Genomic DNA, 19,511 nt, shown 5'->3' with positions numbered 1-19,511 from the left:
CATATCCGCCTGTCAAATCCATCACAGGGCATGGAGGGGGTGGGGTGGTCTGACTGCCTCTCTAGCAGTTCCCACCAGGACCACAGGCTTCAAGGAACACCTTTTGAAAGAAGAGGGTTTTTGTGCAGGCAGAAAACAGTAAATGGCCAATTCAGCAGTGTTTTCCAAACGTCAAGTCTCACCATAAGAAATCTATTTAAATTGCACCCACGTTTATACAGTCACAGAAGATTTTTAAAACGGTATCTACCTCTACCACACATACACACACACCACTATTTGTCTTTAATTTAATTCTGGGATACAGGGTGCCCCCAAAGTCTTGTACAGTTTTAAGTCTTAATAACTTAAGAAGTGTAAATGCTACAAACCTACAAAACACATTGGTTGAGTATTTACTTATTTAAATTCCTTTTATACTTAGTTTCCTGACATTTGAATGCTGTGTTTTTCATTTTAAGTCTTTGTAAGTGGCAGAATCCAGACAGACAGGGCAGCTAGAGGAGTCTCCTCTGGGCACCTCAGACACCAGGTCAACCTCCCTTGAGGTCACATCCAAACTGTCACGTGTGCATCCAATCCCATAAGATCACAGGGCTGAAATCACAAAGGCAATCCCATTAGTCACTGATCATCCGCCCATGAATGTTTTTTCAAAGTCTGGAAATCAACTAGAGCCACTGGATGGTGGTATTATATGAGTTTGGATAAGAAACATCAATATATTTTAAATGTAAATAACTTTTCAAATGTCATTTTGGGATATGTTTGGAGCACTTGTGCTCCTAAAGTTATTAAATTTTAAAACCACACTGAGACACTGGCTGCACATTTTTAAAATACTAGTAGCAACCTCTAAATTGCTTTCATGACCCACCAATGGGTCACAGCCAGTTTTTTTTAGATTTTTTTTTTTTTTTTACATGGGCCATTTTTAACGCCTTTATTGAATATGTTACAGTATTGCTTCTGTTGTTTATGTTCTGGCTTTTTGGTCGTGGAGCATGTGGGATCTTAGGTCCCCAACCAGGGATTGAACCCGCACCCCTTGCATTGGAAGATGAAGTCTTAACCACTGAACTGCCAGGGAAGTCCAGTTTTGAAAAGCAGCACACTTCAAAAGTCAAGAGCAAAATTCAAATGTAGACCAGCCTTTCCCTAAGGGAGTGTTGGCAGGTCAAGTGACGCTGCGTCCCTTTGGACTAAAGAGGTCTGCATCAGTTCTTGAATTTCCCCTCTTGCATGGCAATTATCTAGGTTTATATCTTTCCTACTGGATGGTGAGTTCCTTCACAAAGGGAGTGTGCTTGCTTTTTTGTTGTTTTTCCTTTAACCTTCGTGTCCTTCTCACACAATAGGAGAATTGGCCTCCTCTCTAGTCTTGATATTGGGCTTATTTCTGGGCTCCAGCTCTTAGATTCATCGTTTTTTTTTTCTTTTTCCCTTCTTTCTTTTCTTAGAGGAAAATATAGGTATAATAGCCTCAAGCTCACTGTTCAGCGATCCCTATGTAGCATTTTTAAAGTGCAGTTCATGTGTATTATTAGAAAATCCAAATTATACCGAAATGGGTAAGATGGAAGGAAAGGCTGCCCCCACCAGCTCCTCTCTCCAGAGGCAGTCTCAGTTAATGGCATCTTGCATGTGCTTCTGGAAAACATTTTCTCCGCATTTATGAGTGTATGTATGTGTGTCAGTCACGTCTGACTCTTTGCGACCTCATGGACTGTACCCGGCCAGGCTCCTCTGTCCATGGAATTTTCCAGGCAAGAATACTGGAGTGAGTTGCCATTTCCTTCTCCAGGGGACCTTTCTGACCCAGGGATCGAACCCATGTCTCCTGCTTGGCAGCCGGATTCTTCACCACTGAGCCACCTGGGAAGCCCCCGATGGTGCTGAGCTGCATGTAAACTGCTAAGTGGAGAAGAACCAGCTCCCACCTCCCAACCTGATCCTCCTAGAGGCATCTTGTGGGGTCCATCAAGAGAGAAAGTTACAACAAGAGACCCAAGGGAAACCTTTTGAGTTTGCCACTTACAACTGGCTTTTTTTTTTTTTTTTTAATATTAATTATTTTGTCTGTGCTGGGTCTTAGTTGCAGCATGCGGGATCTTTTAGTTGAGGTACATGGGGTCTAGTTCCCTGACCAGGCATTGAACCCGCTTCCCCCAGAGCATGGCGTCTTAGCCACTGGACCACCAGGGGAGTCCCATGACTTGCTGCTGGGCTTGTGCAAACTTTGTCTCCCAGCTTAGCTTGCTCTGATTTGTCAGGGAGCCTGCCTGCCCAGTTTGCAGAGGCTGTGGACCACTGGACCCCCAGGACTCAAAGCCTGAAGGCCTGGGTCTGGTTTGTCAGCTGTGCTGCCTCGTCCCCTGTGGGGCTGCCGTTCACGTCTGCGCTCCCCTCTCCTACACCTGCCTGCTCTGCCCTGTCTGCCGCTGGGCTTACTGGGTCCTCTCGCCGAGCCCTTCAGTCCCTCAGCTCCACCACCTCCCTCTCATCCTCCAACATTCCTGCAAGTTGAAGTCACTCCTTCCTCTCCACCAAGGCCATCCCGGGACATTCCTTCCAGCCTGCTGTTTATTTTGTCCGTGCGTCCATGGGAGAGAACTGGGCTGAGGGAAGTGGAGTTCCAATTTTGGGAAAATGTGATCTGAAATGGTCAGGGACGGAGAAGAGGTTGGAGGAAGCAGAGATGGAGACTGTGAGTGCAAACACGGCTGCTCTGTGACGCTCGGCAAGGCCTGGATTCCAGAGACCCCACCAGCTTTCCTCTCTTGCCTTTTGGGTTTTGTTTGGTTGGTTGGTTGGTTTTTTTTTTTTTTTTTTTTGCTGCACTGGCTCTTTGTTGTGGCATGTGGGCTTTCTCTAGTTGTGGCACACAGGGACTTCTCTCTAGTTTTGGCACACCAGCTTCAGAACGTACAAGCTTAGTTGTTCTGCAGCATGTGGGATCTTAGTTTCTGGACCAGGGATCAAACCGGCATCCCCTGCATTAGAAGGTGGATGCTTAACCACTGGACCACCAGGGAAGTCCCATGTGCCTTTTGTTCTACTCACTATAGTGGGAGGTGGGAGGTGCCCAGTCCATTTATCAAAGTGGCACCCACCACTTGACCCACTTGGAAAAGGTAAAGGAGCCAAAGTGTCAAGGTCAAAAACATGGGTCCTTGGCCTAGAGCCTCCCCCCCATCATCTCGGACAACTGACACTCACACTGACATCCCTGTTTCCACCTGCTGTTGACCGTGGCCCCTTCTCAGGAAGGACCTCCCAACGACGCTCAAAGGACAGTGTGGGTGCTGTGTGTGATCAGGCTGTCCCTGGGCGGCCCTTGCCTCTCCCAGAGATGTCCTGTCCATCACTGCCCCACATCTCTCCTAACAGCAGATCCAGGGGTCAGGTTGCTTTGACCGAGGGGTCAAACACTGAATGATGGTCAGTTCAGTTCAGTTCAGTTCAGTCGCTCAGTTGTGTCCGACTCTTTGCGACCCCATGAACTGCAGCACGCCAGGCCTCCCTGTCCATCACCAACTCCCGGAGTCCACCCAATCCCATGTCCATTGTGTCGGTGATGCCATCCAACCATCTCATCCTCTGTCGTCCCCTTCCCCTCCTGCCCCCAACCTTTCCCACCATCAGGGTCTTTTCAAATAAGTCAGCTCTCCGTATCAGGTGGCCAAAATATTGGAGTTTCAGCTTCAGCATCAGTCCTTCCAATGAACACCCAGGACTGATTTCCTTTAGGATGGATTGGTTGGATCTCCTTGCAGTCCAAGGGACTCTCAAGAGTCTTCTCCAACACCACAATTCAAAAGCATCAATTCTTTCTAGTCCAACTCTCACACTCATACATAACTACTGGAAAAACCATAGCCTTGACTAGATGGACCTTTGTTGACAAAGCAATTTCTCTGCTTTTTAATATGCTGTCTAGGTTGGTCATAACTTTCCTTCCAAGGAGCAAGCGTCTTTTAATTTCATGGCTGCAGTCACCATCCACAGTGATTTTGGAGCCCAGAAAAATAAAGTCAGCCACTATTTCCACTGTTTCCCCGTCTATTTCCCATGAAGTGATGGGACCAGATGCCATGATCTTAGTGTTCTGAATGTTGAGTTTTAAGCCAACTTTTTCACTCTCCTCTTTCACTTTCATCAAGAGGCTCTTTAGTTCCTCTTCACTTTCTGCCGTAAGGGTGGTGTCATCTGCATATCTGAGGTTATTGATATTTCTCCCGACAATCTTGATTCCAGCTTGTGCTACTTCCAGCCCAGCGTTTCTCATGATGTACTCTGCATATAAGTTAAATAAGCAGGGTGACAATATACAGCCTTGACGTACTCCTTTTCCTATTTGGAACCAGTCTGTTGTTCATGTCCAGTTCTAACTGTTGCTTCCTGACCTGTATACAGGTTTCTCAAGAGGCAGGTCAGGGGGTCTGGCATCAAAGAGTAAGCCGGGTGCCTGGGCACTGACCCTTCTCCTTGTCTTGCAGGAAGAGGAGCAGGAGCTGGACAGTGAGGAGGGTCCACCGCAGGCAGGGCCTGAAGAAGAAGACGGTGAGTGGGACCCGGCCTCCAGGCTGCACATTGCTGCCACCCCCCCCCCCAGGGCGGCATTATCGCCTCTGGCTGTGGGGGCTGGGCTTTGCCATGGACCATTGGATTCCCCAGATGAGGATTCAAGTGGCCAGATGAAGGGGAGTGGATGGTGGAGGGGGAGAGGTGGGGGAGAAGGACTGAGAAGTTGGAGAACACTGAGGTCGGAGCCTGCTCCTCTCTGACCCCTGCCTTCTCACCCATCTCCCTGCCCACCCGCTTTGCTCTTTTGGCCATCGATTTTCCATCTGTACAGTATGCGTGCATGGATGCTGAGTTACTTCAGTCGTATCTGACTCTTTGTGACCCTGTGGACTGTAGTCCATGGGATTCTCCAGGCAAGAATACTGGAGTGGGTTGCCATGCCCTCCTCCAGGGGATCTTCCCGACCCAGGGATCAAACCCGAGTCTTTTATGTCTCCTGCATTGGCAGGCAGGTTCTTTACCACTAGCACCACCTGGGAAGCCCATCTATACAATATGAGTTATCTGCAAATACGGATGGCCCATCACTGACCTTCTATTTCCTGTGGTGCCTAACTCCATTCTCATCCTCACTTTGTGCATTTCATGTTTCTCTCAAATGCCTCGGACCTATTTTACAGAGACTAAAGCCACTTTCAGGGCCGCCTCTTGGGTTCTGCAGGTTCAAGTTCCCTGGAGAGGAAACGTCTGATTTCCAAGCAGCTCTAGCTGACCAGCCAGACCTGTGTGGCCATCGGATCCAAGGTGGCCAGGGGAAGAGACACGGGGTGACTGGGAGCCTCAAGGAAATGGAACAATTCAGACTTAACTAGGTGGAAACAATGTGTTTGCTCTGGGCACCCACAGGGACCAGCGCCCCAGACAGATGGGACCCAACACGGCGGAGGGGGGGGCCTCTGCTGGATCTGTCATGTTTTATTTCTTTATTTAAAAAGAAAAGGAAGAAGAAGAAACTGAAGCAAAAATAGCAAAGTGTCAGCACTGGTCAAATCTATATGGCATGTCCCCGGAGGACTTATTACTTTCTGGACTTTTGTGTACATTTGAAATATTTCAAGATTTTTTAAAAGGGGTACTGTTGTTGTGATTTTTAAGTCAACAGCTGGCAGGGGCCCCAGAAAGAGAGGGCTTCAGGAATGCAGTAACCAGGGCTGGTGGTGTGGGCCAGGCGGCCAGGGTTGGGCTGGGGCTGGGGGAGGGGGTGTGTGAGGAGGCTTCCCCCACCAGGAGGCCCGGCAGGAAAGGGCCTTGGGTTTCTATCCAGACAGCTTTAGAGGAAGGGGGGGTGGGGCAGAAGGCTGCGGGGGACGGGGCTTGGGTGGGGGTGGACATCAGCCCCTTGGCAGGGGCTCCCCTTCCGCTGCTGTCCTGTCCCTGCCACGTCACTGGATCCTATTAGTGATTTGGGAATGCAGAAGGCAAAAGCTGAGGCTGCTGGTGGCCCCGGGGGGCCAGGACACGGGGAGGCTCCGCAGACCCCTCTTCTGGAACACTGTCAGACATTCCGCCCCACACCCAGCCGTGTGCAGGGTCGCCGGGGGCCCTCCCTCCCTATCCGACTGCTGCTCCTGGACCTTGCCTGTCCCCCAGGCCACCTCCCGGCAGCCCTCTGGAGGCCGAGGCAGGAGAGGCCCCCGGCCCTCTGCAGTGAGCAGTTCCGCTTGCTAATTAATTAGCGTTTGCCAAGGCGCCTTCCCTAAGTGACTGGGCGGATTCACAGAAGACGGCCCACGAGGAAGTTCCCCTCCCCGGGGGGCTCTCACGTTGAACCCCTCCCTGGTCTAGCCGCCTTGGATGTGGCTGTGTGTCCCTCGATCACCATATGGGATTAAGCGAAAGCCTTTTCAAGTGGTTTGTTCTCTCCAGCTCGGGAGAAGCATCATCAGACCCGCCCCACAGATTGAAACCTTCAGCAGTACCCAGCTGGCAGCATTTTTCTGCTTTATGTTTCTAAAACATAGCAACATTATGACCTTGACGTCGAGGTTAATCAGTTTTCTTTGTCCGTTGCCCCTTCCTGAGGTCCAGAAGCCAGCATGGCTGCGAGCTTGTTCTGATAATAGCTCCATGTGATTCTGCCCCTTGGCAGGTTCTTTCCTGACCACCAAAGACCCCTGGCCCCTCAAACGGTGGCCCCGAATTGCTCAGCTTGGCTCCCAGATCCCCAGATGTCGCAGTCCAAGCCCTGAGCTGTTGGAAGCTCCCAATGCTGCGGGCCCTTGGCTCATCAGCCTGAGGGGAGAGCAGCTGATGGGAGCGGGGTCTCCAGGGAGAGGGACGGGCTCATCCGGTCTCAGCACCAAGCCCCAGGCCCAGCTCACCAAGAGGAAGAATGTGCTCTTGAATTCTGCAGTACTTGCTGAATGAATGAAGAGCCAAGTGCAGAGTGAAGAGCAAAAAATATTCAGCTGGTCTCTGCATTTCCCATACTCAATTCTTTATACCTTAACAGAAATGTAATAAGCCCCCCCCCACCCCGCCCCGGCGCCTCGGCTGCTCATCTTGTGTCCCCCTGTCCCCTAGCTCCCTGCCACCCGGCCTCACTGGCTTCCTTGCTTTGCTAGATCCGTCTCCCCAGACCTGCAGCTTCACCTGAAAAGCCCTCCCTGACAGCCTTCCCTCTGCCATTAAACTTCCAAGCAGCGCCCTCCCCACCTTCCTCTCCCCTCCCACTGTCCTTTGCTGAAGAGCTCTCAGGACCTACTGAAAACTCTGCTATTCTGATTACTCATCTTTGCCCGCTCTATACTTTCTTCCCTGCTAAGCCCCCAGCACCGAGCAGAGTGCTCACTGAATATCAATATTTGCTGAATGAATGAAGAGCAAATTAATCCCTGTCCAGACGTGGGGTGAGGGGAGTGCTCAGCCCTGGGGGCCAGATTCTCCTGCAAAGTCAGTCAGGTTGTGGTGAGAGCAAACACCACCCCCACGACAACCCCCGGGTTCTGAATTTGCATCCAGAACCTTCTTCCTTTGGCCGAGAGAGAACGCGAGGCTCAGAGGCTGCAGCCCTTTCCTGCCTGGAGCCCCGGCCAGCCTGTCTGATCACTGGGGACAACCGCCAGCTGGAGACCGTCTGGGTGGCCCCAGGGCAGGATGTGGAGGTGTTTGAGATCCCTGACATTTGAGTGACATAGAACAGAACTGAAAAATAAGACATCTGTGTGGGAAGGCGATTTGCTGGTCTCTGCGTTTCCCATACTCAATTCTTTATACATTAACGGAAATTAGATAGGACAAGCTGTTCAGCCTCGGTCCCCCAGGCTGGCTGGAGGCTGTCTGCCCCTCACCTGCTGAGCTGAAGGACCATGTAAGGGCACTGCTTCCCGAGGGAATGCTCTCCACTGGACACCCGGCCAGGAGAATGCTCACAGCTCTTTCCTTTTCTACCCTGCAGCCTTCTCCCCACATCACACATGCCTGTTTTTCTCTGTCCAGACCCCCTGGTACACCCTCCCAGGCCTCTAGAACTGCCCTTCTGTACATTCCAAAGCAGCTACAAGGTCTTACAAAGGCTGCTCTGGGTTTGGCAAGCCTGGGAACACCCATTCAGTAATAAGTACTTTAAAATATATATGAAAATGAAAGTCGTTCAGTCGTGTCCAACTCTTTGCGACCCCGTGGACTATACAGTCCATGGAATACAGTTCATGGAATTCTCCAGGCAAGAATACTGGGGTGGGTAGCTGTTCCCTTCTCCAGGGGATCTTCCCAACCCAGGGATCAAACCCAGGTCTCCCACATTGCAGGTGGATTCTTTGCCAGCCACCTGGGAAGCCCAAAATATATATATATTGTGTGTATATATATATATATATATATGTATTTGGTGGTGCCAGGCCTTAGTCGCAGCGTGTGGGATCTAGTTCCATGACCAGGGATTGAACCCAGGCCCCTCTGCATTGGGAGCTCAGAGTCTTAGCCACTGGACCACCAGGGAGGTCCCCCTAAGTACTGGTTTTAATGACCTATTTAAACACGCCATGGACAAGCCCACATCATCCCTTGTCCCATTGTGGGCTGGATGCATTTGTTTTTTTTTTAATCACCGGTGGGAGGAGGGGCATAGAAGGCGCCTGCCGACATGAGGCTCCTAGAGGGCAGGGTGGACATCCTCAAGCCCAGAAGACCCAGGACCCCGGCAGGAGGGTCGCCGGTCCCTGTTGCAGGTCCTTGTTACCCGGGACCCAGGGAGAGGCAGGGAACGCAGCACCCAGGCACAGCCTGCTTCCCAGAGATAAGTGCCCTCTGTCTGACCGTGTAATGAGCACAGCAGCACTGGGGAGGAAGGATCAGGATGGGGGGAGAAAAGCCCCGGGGACAGCTGTCTGGCCAGAGCCCTTAAGGGAGAGGGGCCGACAGGCAGCTCGGAGGCCCAGCCTGGTCTTGGGAGAATGCCTGTGTGCCGGCCAAGTCGCTGCAGTCGTGACCAGCTCTGCGACCCCGTGGACTGTTAGCCCGCCAGGCTCCTCTGTCCATGGGATTCTCCAGGCAAGAATACTGGAGTGGGTTGCCATGCCCTCCTCCCGGGGATCTTCCCTACCCAGGGATCCTACCAGAGTCTCCTGCATTGGCAGGCAGATTCTTTAACACTAGCCTGGGAAGCCCCTTGGGAGAATGGATGGAACCAAATGGCCTGGGGGGGCTGGTGTGTGTGTGTGTGTGTGTGTGCGTGCGCGCGCGCGCGCATGCGCGCGCGCACAGGTTTCATTCTGGCTATCTCATCCCCGGTTCAAGTTCCTAAAAAGAGTTCCTGAGTGGAAAGGATGTGGGGAGATCCTTCCAGACGCAGGCCTGGGGTGGGCATGGGGCCCCGTCTGCCCCTCTTCCAAGCGGGGAGCCCTCTCTGGCCCACATGGTTCTTTGGAAACTAAGGAAGGGAAAGGGGACTAAATTTACCAGAGAGCCCGGCACGCTAACCGGCTCTACTGGGTGTCGTCTCTGCAGGGGGCGAGGCCTTCTCCTTCAAATACAGCCCTGGGAAGCTGCGGGGAAACCAGTACAAGAAGATGATGACCAAGGAGGAGCTGGAGGAGGAACAGAGGTAGGCCGCCCGGCCCTCCTCCGGGCTGCTCAGCTTTCTGGGGTTCCGGCGAGCGAGCGGGAAGAGGAGGCGGGCCTCCCACAAGCCACGCCCCCACTGCCCCATTTCCGTTTTAGGGTTTTTTTCCCCCCTGTCCTGGCTCCATTTCCCCCAACAGTACCCTTGGGAAACTGGAGGAGCGGGTGACAGGGAGGAGGGAGGGAGGCAGAGCCCTTTCTTGCCCCCCCCCCGCCCCCACCGAAAGGGGGAAAGCAAGATGCTTGGGAAGAGCCTGGAGCAGATCCGGCTGTTCACAGTACACGGAGAGTTCATGACAAAACCAATCCATCACTTCAGGACAGAGCACGATTCTTTCTGCTCATCCGCCTGGCAGCCAAGCGCCCCCGCCCTACCCCGCCAGCACCCTCCAGCTCCCCCATTCCCACCCTCTCCCCAGCACGGGGCCAGCAGTCCTTTTTTATCTGTTCTGCTCCATGGAGCTCTGAGGCAGCTGCAGCCACGGCAGCAACTCATTTTTAGAACTGGGTTCTTCCCCCGCCCGTCGCCAGCCGGACACCCACGCTGACGCATGGGCTTCCCTCCTAAGGGGCAGCGGGACAGCGGGGACGGGTCAGGGGAAGAACCGGTGGTCTGACAAAGGCCAGCCTGTGGCCTGGGGTCCTTTTGGTTCAGGCACACATCTCTATTAACAAATGGGGGCGTGTTTCCTGAGCCCAGTAACCCGGAGGGGCTGGGCGATCACTCCCCACTGGCTACCGCAAGCTGGATTCTAGGGTCAGGAATGGAGGCTCTGTTATTCCAGGATCTAGATTCTATTATTTCCAACCCACCCAGCATCACTCAGGAGTCAAGAAGGTGCTCTGCCCACGAGAACCCCTTTTCCCCTCCTGGAGCTGCCGCCAATCCTTCCAAACCTGACCTGGAAGGCTCTTCACCCCGGGGTGGAGGGGTGGCAGGGTGAGCCCGGCCTGGGGGAGGTGTCCCCCCCACTCCTTGGTGCCCATGCGCCGCGGCCTCTGGGTGTGACCCGGTTTGCTGCCTTTATATTTCAGGATTGAGCTGACTTCTGACCTCACTTCCCTGTAGCAAGTTCCTTAGGTCCTGAGCCACAAATATTCTTGCAAATCCTTTTGGTAAGGAGATTGACTTCTTAGATTAGTGGTGCCTCCTTCATCCTGTCTGTGACTGTCCCCATCACGACTGTGATCTAAATCTCTCCTCCTCCGCCGCCTTCATAACCGATTAATTCATTTCTGTGCACCCGGGCCGGCTCATTCTCATCTAGCTCAGGGCTCCTGGGCCAGGAGGCCTCTTTCCCACGGCCCAGGGATTCTTGGAGGCCCAAGTCCCTCCTGGACCTAATGAACCAGCTGCTTGGAGGACCAGCGCCCCCTTGTGAGCCTGGGGGGAAACTGTCCTCCCGACAACGTGGTGTTCACCCCTGCAGCCTTAGTCCTACCCTAAGAAAGCTCCAATACTTTGGCCACCTGATGCAAAGAACCGACTCATTGGAAAAGACCCTGATGCTGGAAAAGATTGAGGGCAAGGGGAGAAGGGGGCGACAGAGGATGAGATATTAGATGGTATCACTGACTCAATGGACATGAGTTTGAGCAAACTCCGGGAGACAGTGAAGGACAGGGAAGCCTGATGTGCTGCAGTCCACGGAGTCACAAAGAGTTGGGCACCTCTTAGCGACTGAACAACAACAAAAGAAAGAACAGTGCCCAGCAGAAACCCTGTGCCAAGTTGTGGGTCAGGCAGGTGGTTATGATCAGAGCAAGGGTTGGCAGAGGACTACGGCCCTGTTTTTGTAAATCCAGTGTGACTGGAACCCGGCTGCGTTCATTTGTTTTTCTGTGGTCTGTGGCAGCTTTTGCACTGCAGGGGCTGAACTGAGCAGTGTCAGAGGGACCGTGGGGCCCATAAAGCCTAAAAGAGTCAGAACCTGGCCCTTTCCAGAAAAGGTGTGCAGCCCAGCGTTAAGGATGGAGGGGGCTTGACGTGCCTGTGGGTCCCTCGAAGGCCCCTGTGGGCAGAGGCTGTGGCCAGAACCCCGGCCTTATTCTGTGTCTGCTGCAGATGTGAGGGACCATTAGAAAGGGAAAGGCCAGTTAGCCGACTGGATGGCAGGATCAGGCTGGGGTCAGACTGCCACCGTCTCTGGGTTCACAGCTGGGACGTCGGGCAGGAAGAAGGAAAGTCCTTCCTCCATGGTGTCCAGAGAGCAGACTGTGTTGGCCGGGGGGCGGTGGAGGGGGGGTGGTTCTTTCCCGGCTGGATCTTTGGGGCTCTCCAGATAAGTGCTGTTCTGTGGGAGTGGAGACTGCCCGAGTACGGCTGTTGGGGTGAAGGTTTCTCACCTCCTCACCTGCAGGCTTGGTTATCACAGCCCTGCCCAAGCTGAGAAGGAGGGACTGGGGGACTTAGTGGCCCGTGAACACGGTCCTCCCAGGACGGGGCTGGAGTTCATGTTCATTTTCATTACCGCCCCTCCCAGCATGCTCCCGGGGCTGCCCCACACATCTGCCTGTGGGGCCTGCTTGCTGTCTCCCTGCACGTGGTCAGCTGCACGTGGTCCCTGCACGTGGTCAGCCCCCTCAGTGCTGCACGGGGCCCCATGACACCCACCCTTCTCACATGGTCCTCGCATGGTGATGCTTGGGGTTGCAGAGGCTGGCAAGTGTGGCTTTGTCTTTCCATCTACAGCGAGATAGATCCTCTGGGGACCAGGAGAGCTGATGGGAGTGAGACAGCTCTGGTCCTGGTTAGGTTCAGAAAACTGCCTTGGGATTGTCAGGGTGAAAAATACCGTGAAACCACTAAAACCACAGGCCAGTGAAAAGTGTGTGCTCTTCTTTGACTGTCAAATTCTAGTCAACCAAACTCTGCTTGTTTCTAATTCCTTTCCTGGCATTCAGGGTCCCCATCACGTGGCAAGCGGGTTAAAAGCCCATGCTGCAAATTCTTGACTTTAAATTCACTAAGCCGACCAACAGAGTAGTATGGGTCCCCCCGCAGCTCTTCTGGGAGGTGCCACAGGCAGCCTCAGAACGTGGCTGGGGTGGGGGACTTGCAGGTTGAGACTGCTCCCCACAGCAAGACACTGCCACTCACCCCCAAGGCTAGTGAAACTGGCGAGCTTGACTGGCTTCTAGCTTGGCAGCAAAAAAAGAAAAAAGGGACCATTGGGCACTCTTTTTGTTGTACACCATCCCTTCTTCCCATCTTCTGGACCAGGGAAAAGTGGAACCCAGGGGGTAGACCAGCTGGCTCTGATAATCAGGACCCAGGACTCAAGCACCCACTCCATTCTGAATGTCCCCAGGACTGGCCTGACCCTTTTGGAAGTGAACACCACTCTAGTAGATGATGTTTTGAAATGCATAACTGGCAAGGGTGAATGGATCTTCTGTTCTCTACCTCCTGACGTGTCTGTGAGTCATCCACCAGCATGAATTTCTAGAAACACGTGCTGGCTCAGGTCCACATGAGGGCGCCAGAGGGATAAAGTTGGATTCCCCCCGGGCTCCCTCAGCGCTCACCTGGGTAAAGGAGTGCTTGACTTGTCCTTTAGAAAAGGTGCACACGCCATTTGCCTCATCTGGGGAGTACATGTCCTTAGAAGCCACTGCCCCCAGAAGGGAAAAAACCCACCTAGCAAGGACAGGAAATAATCCTTGGTGAGAGGACCAGGTTAGCACGGCACAGAGCCAAGAATCTGACCCTGGCAGTCTGACCTGCCTAACTAAATACAGGTGAGGCCTCAGCCCACCCACCTACATATGGCTGCCCGGCTCATTGACACTTGGGGGACCCTCCCCGCCAACTACCTGCTAAGGGACCCTCCCTGTTAAACAAGTGAGCCCCAATCTGCCCAGCTACCTAATTGAGGACCCAACCTGCTCAACCGCCTACATGTGAGATCCAAACTGCGCAAATACCCAGTGTGGGACCCTCCCTGCCAACTACCTACAAGTGGGCTTCAACCTGCTCAGCTACCCACATGGGTACCTGAACCCCCCAAATATCTAAGTGAGGGACCCTACCTGACCAACTAAAGTCTGACACTCACTGCCAACACTCTGCAAGTGGGACCTGCCTAACTGTCTACTTGTGCAACTCGACCCGCCCAGCTCCTGCCTGTAGGACCCAACCTGAATGAGGGCCCTGTCCTGCTCAGCTACCAGTGTGAGCAACCCCTACCTGCTCAATTACCCACGGGTAGCACCCAACCTGCCCAGCTACCTACACATGGACCCCAACTTGCTCAACTACCCACAAAGGGACCCGACCTGCCCAGCTACTCAAGTGAGGGATCTAACCTGCCTAATTACCCACATGTGGGTCCCAGTCTGCCAACTACCTACAACTGGGCCCTTGACCTGCTCAACTATCGGTGTGTGGGCCCTGACCTGCCCAATTATCTAACTGAAGGTCCACCATGACCGACTACCTACAGGTGGAAACTTAGCTGCGAAACTACCAACCCGTGGGCCCCTATCCGCCCTACTGCCTAATTGAGGACCCTCCCTGCCTAACTACCCATGTGTGGGACCCCCAACCTGCTCGGTCCCCCACACTTGGGACCCTCTTTGGGACTGCTTAACTGCCCGTTTGTGGGACCTGAACTAAATACATACATGAAGGACTCGATCTGCCTACTGACCTACAAGTGGGACCTGTTGGCCTAACTACCCACACATGGGGCCTGACCCTCTTCCCGGTAGGCCTGGCGGAGGGTCTCAGGCTGGCTTTGGTTAGAGGGCCATCCTGCTGCCGGTGACGAGAGGCAAACTCCCCTGGGGTCTGAATCCTAGCGTCTGGGCTGGCTTCTGCAATTCCAAACGTTCCCCTTCCTCACCCTATTTCCCCCCTTCTTTTCCTGCCATAGGATGGTATGAGTGAAATCAATGATCTTTTCCCCTTATTTCTCTTTACAGAACCGAGGAATAATGAAGTTATCCTTAGGCTCCTCCTAAAGGCTTTTCCTTTTGGCATCTTAAAACTTGAGCGATACAGTGGAAGCCCCAGAGAGGAGCAAGTGGGCTCCTGGGGTGCATTTTCCTACATAAATCTGCCAGGAGTCGACCCCCCCTCCAGGACTTTCCTTGGCTGGGAGGGTCCACAGTGCCTGGGGTGATCCCTTGCAGAAGCATTCCTCCCTGTCTGCGTGGATTGCTTTGTTTAGCTGAAGGATTTTCCTGGACTTTTATTTTCCTTGTCACTCAATGTTCCTGTTGTCCACACACCCTTTACACCTGAGATATTACCAGTGTCACCAATGCCATCATTTTAAAATCAGTATAGTTTCATCCCAGCCCTTCTGCTTTTCATCAGCGAAGCCAAACCAAGAGAGACATTGAGGTGTGATAGACACATGATGGGGCGCTGCCTGGGCCCACTGGGTGCTCAGGGGGGTCGACTGCCCTGCTCCCCGTTAAGGCCCGCTTCCCCTCTGTCTTTAGCTGGCTGGATTGGGGGGTGAGGGAGACGATGGTTGATGCGTGGGCAGCAAAGCACCAGAACCAGCTGTTGATTTCCTCTGGCCCTTGCCCTCCACTTAGAGCAGGCTTGGATCCAGCCCTCTTGTTGCCAAGAGGCCTTTTCACCATGTTCTTACCAGCTCAGCTGCATCTTCACCTTCACTTTAACAGAAGCAATAATGATAGTGTTCGCTTAAAATAGACGTTTCAGTTCTGCCTTTTCCTCGGTTTCATAGATGAGTTAGAACTTCACCAGATCATCAGATGGGGTCCGAGATCCGTTTCTTGGAATTTTATATTGGACGATATTTATACTATACCAAAAACTAATCTGCAGTTTTTAGATTTATTGGTTAAAACATTTTTTAAAGCACTAAGTTTATAGGAAAATTTCTTTTTTTATCTAATGCAAGGCTGGGAAATGTTCAATGTCAGTTTCCAGGGCATGTTACATTCCCAGGGACCTTCTCCTCCAGGTCTAGTACTTTAGGTTCATGGGTTTAGGACAGAATAGGGAACAAAGGAAGAGCCACACAGAACCACGTAACAAATAGCAGATGTGCTCCTGTGAGCGGCCCCTGCCCCACACAGCGGTAGTAAGAGATGTCATTGTCCAGGCCAGTGTCTGATTAAAAAAATAGGTGACTCTCTCCAGGTTATGAAGTTTGTCTGGACACTTTCTGAATGTGGCTTGCAGGCACCAAACCTCATGTACTCCTTATGGCTTGGATTTCTGTATTCAGCCTTTGGTCCAATAAACTTTGAGTAGATGGTCTTGATTACTGCGTGTTTATTTCCATTTTGCTTTGTCTTTCAAAAATAATCTTTTTGAACCCATTAAAATTCGAGCTCGCTCTCTCTCAATTGGTGCCTGTTACTCTCCAGCAAAGTACAACATCCTAGAGACACATGGGAGGATTTGTGTTCCTTTGGGGGGTGCCCACTTGTACATCTGAATTCCATCCAAGGAGCTCAACTCACAGCCTCTTGACCCATCGTATTCCTTTCTTCAGGCAGTAGGGTACCGCAGACTTCCCACAGGTTCCTTCTCCTCTGGATAGGAAAGTGGATTGTAGAAATAACTTCTCTAGGGTGAGTGAGAGAGGCTTGGATGTGGGACTTCAGTATTTCAGCTTCTAGCTGCTGCTCTAGTCAGAAAACCAACGACTTGCTGTTTGGAGATAAGGGGTTATTGCAGAAAGAATATGTTAGGACAAGTGTAAGACCAGACATGGAGTGGGAGCCCCCTCTAGGCAGGATAGAGGTGCCGGCTGGGCAGTGCTGTGCCCTGCAAAGCCAGGGTGCCCAGAGCCTGTGCTGAGGCCCTGCGTCCTGGTGGGTCTGCAGGGACCAGAGCAGACCTGCTGTTTGCTTGACACCCTCTGAAGGTGGCCTGTGCCGATCTGCCGGTAGAGTGTGGAGGGAGGAATAACAGAAGCCTGAAACTGGCGTGGTGAGCCCGTGCCAGCAGGCAGGGCCAAGCCAGGCTGACGGCACAGCAGGGCAGAACCAAGAAGAAAGCAGCCCGCGGCAGCCGACCGTCTCCCCGCCCTTTCATGTTTGCGCTGCTGGGAGGTGTCCTGTGCTGGTCAGATGACATGGCCCGGCTTCACAGAGATGACAGACATCACTCCCAGCCCCCAGCCCCCCAGCCCAGGTGCAGTGAACATAAAGCTGATCTCCAGCCAGGCCTGTTCCCTGGTAGGAGGGGCAGAGCCCCTGGAAAAAGGCGCCCCTTCCTCTGGGCAGTGAGACCCCACACCCCCACTTGCCCCTGGGCCAAGCACCCTGTGCACACATCTATATGCTCCCCTGTTTCCCAGCCAATTGTGTTGTATCTTCCTCCACTTTTGGCTCAGCCGTCTAAACTAGCAGCCCCCAACCTTTTTGGCACCAGAAACTGGTTTCGCGGAAGACAGTTTTCCCATGGACGGGGGCCGGGGGTGGGAGGAAGTGGTTTCAGAACGGTTCAAGCACATTACATTTATTGTGCACTTGACTTCTATTATTATTACATCAGCCCCACCTCAGATCATCAGATCCTGGAGGTTGGGGACCCCTGCTAAACGAAGGCTGTTTCTAACATGTCTCTTCCCAGGCTCTCCAGTCACCTGTGGAACACCTCTCCTTCCTTGTGGCCCACCCCCCAGGAGATGTGCAGTCAACATTAAAGGGAGGCCCATGGGGAAGTGCAGTGACAAGAACCTCAGTGATAACCTGGGGTCCCCAAATCTCCAGGGCAGACCCCAAGACTTAGTTTCCAGTTAATAGAAGGCTCTTTTCTTTTTTTTTTTTTAAGACCAAAAGAGCTCCTGTGTTAAGAGCGGGTTTTGTCTTTGTTTCATTTCCTTATTCTGACTCTACGGGAGGCACAAGCCTCTGTCTCTCCCTGGCTTGGGAGCATCTTTTTCCTCTTTATCCTTTCTTCTTGACAGAGTTCAGAAGGAACAGCTGGCTGCCATCTTCAAGCTCATGAAGGACAACAAGGAGACGTTTGGCGAGATGTCCGATGGTGATGTGCAGGAACAGCTCCGGCTCTACGACATGTAGGCCGCCTCCGCCCGGCAGGACGCCGTGACAGCCGGGTTGCGAGAGCTGAGCCGTGACAGCTGGGCCACGACTCTGCCCCCACCTGGGACCCACACCCTTGCTATTCTCAGACTTTTGTAGGCTTCCCTTTATCTTATGTACATAGATGTAGAGATGTAGCATATACAGAGTTTCTCAGTTCTTGCAGCTTAGATATCATGTTACAGGAGTCAGGATAGTTGTCCTCAAAGGAGAAGAAAACATCCCTGAGTCCTTTGGCTTCTGTTTGCTGGGGAGGGCCCAGCTGTGACATGGGTTCCCCTTTGAAACTGTCATCTGATCCAAATTAGATCCTAGGCAAGCAGCTGCCCAGAAGGGCTGGCTCGAAGCCTCAGCTCCCCACCCTGCCCGCCCCCCCAACCCAGCACACAGTGTGGAAAAGATTCAGGGATGCTGTAAGGAGGAAGAGTATCAGGTCCCGCTGCCCGAGTATCACGGCTATTAACACTACACCTTCCTCTGCCTTGGAAGAATTTCTGGAAGCTTCTGTCACTGTTTGGGAGCAAGCCATAGGGGAGCATCTCTAAAAAAGTAAAAAAAAGTCTGATTCAAAGACTCACCTTCCATCCTGGAACAAAGCAACGGTATCAGAGTTGGGACCCTCTAATAGTATCTCTTATTTAACCATGACACTTACTTTATATATAATTAAGATTTCTGTGAGGGCTCATCACGCACCTAGACCTGTGCTAGACACTGTCAATAGAAATAAAATACGCAGCACAGTCTCTACCTTTAGAGAAATTAAAGTCCTATGGAGGAGAATTCCCTGCTGGTCCAGTGGTTAAGAGCCGGTGCTTTTACTGCCGAGGATGTGGGTTTAATCCCTGGTCAGGGAACTAAGATCCTGGAAGCTGTGAGGTACAGCCATAAACAAACAAATAAAAATCAAGACCTTTGGAGAAGCCAGGTGCACATGCAGGAGAAGAAAACCTCACCAGTTAGCATTCAATAAAATGCCAAAATGACCTCATGAAGAGTGTCTGGACCACCTTAGCACATCAATAAAGTTCTGTGAGTCAGTGAATGCACAATGATGACAATAAGAGCGGTTCTTTAATGCTGTCCAGATCCTGCTTCTGATCACCCCACTGGCTGAAAAATCCATAGCCAATTGAGTTAAGGTGGGATTGCTAAAAGGATAACCTAAGAAAGTTCTTGAAAATATTTTTTATTTGCTGAAATAAAACTAAACACATGAAAGTAAAAGCAGCAGTGGCGTTTTACGAACCTCAATTTAATAATTATCACGGGGAACACAGTGAACTTTCCTTCCCCCTCTCTTGCTTTTTAGAGTTTTTCCCAGACCCCTTCCCCCATCTGTCACAGTAATTGCTTTAGCTTCTTTGCTGACAGTTCACAACAGGAGGGTTTGCTCTCTGTGTTTGTTGTTATATCCAAATGTCAGTATTTTTTTCTTTTTTAAAATATTATTTTTATCTTTTGTGTCACTGCTGTTTTAAAATGTTATGACTTAAGTATTGTTTGTTTCCTCTCTCGTGTCCCAGGGACCACCCCCGCCCCTCCACAACCAGGTTGTTTTCTACCTTCCTGCCCGCCCTAAATGCATGTCAGCAGAACTTGCACTGCCATGCAGCCACTTTATGTCTCTTTCCTCGCTTCCTTCTTCCAGTCCTTCTCTCATTTTATCAAACAAACAAATGAGTTGTGGGTACTTGAGTCAAAATTCTTATGACTACAGAAAAAGTACATTGAAGGAAATTGTCTATACTTGGTTCGGCTAAGATATTCCAACTGCAAAGAACTGAAAAGTCCAACTCAGTTATCTTAAATAAGAGGAGAAC

General features: G+C 51.9%; 1 protein-coding gene across 2 annotated transcripts in view; it reads left to right on the top strand.

Annotated features, from left to right (window-relative positions):
* The window catches only part of MXRA7 (matrix remodeling associated 7), a 32,573-nt gene extending 13,658 nt beyond the window's left edge, over nt 1-18,915 (top strand). Inside the window, exons 2-5 of one of the 2 annotated variants that reach the window (XM_043461821.1) lie at nt 4,500-4,563; nt 9,535-9,631; nt 10,684-10,764; nt 14,575-15,896. In XM_043461821.1, coding sequence (XP_043317756.1) covers nt 4,500-4,563; nt 9,535-9,631; nt 10,684-10,717 — 195 coding nt within the window. In that variant the 3' untranslated portion in view covers nt 10,718-10,764; nt 14,575-15,896. Of the gene's footprint in view, nt 1-4,499; nt 4,564-9,534; nt 9,632-10,683; nt 10,765-14,574; nt 15,897-17,552 lie in introns of those variants that run through there. The other variant, XM_043461810.1, reaches the window with a different exon arrangement.
* The last annotated feature ends 596 nt before the right edge of the window (nt 18,916-19,511 follow it).

Source organism: Cervus canadensis, chromosome 1, assembly GCF_019320065.1.
Source record: "Cervus canadensis isolate Bull #8, Minnesota chromosome 1, ASM1932006v1, whole genome shotgun sequence".
In the NCBI taxonomy this organism is placed as follows: domain Eukaryota; kingdom Metazoa; phylum Chordata; class Mammalia; order Artiodactyla; family Cervidae; genus Cervus; species Cervus canadensis.
This window is presented reverse-complemented; position numbering and strand designations above follow the sequence as displayed.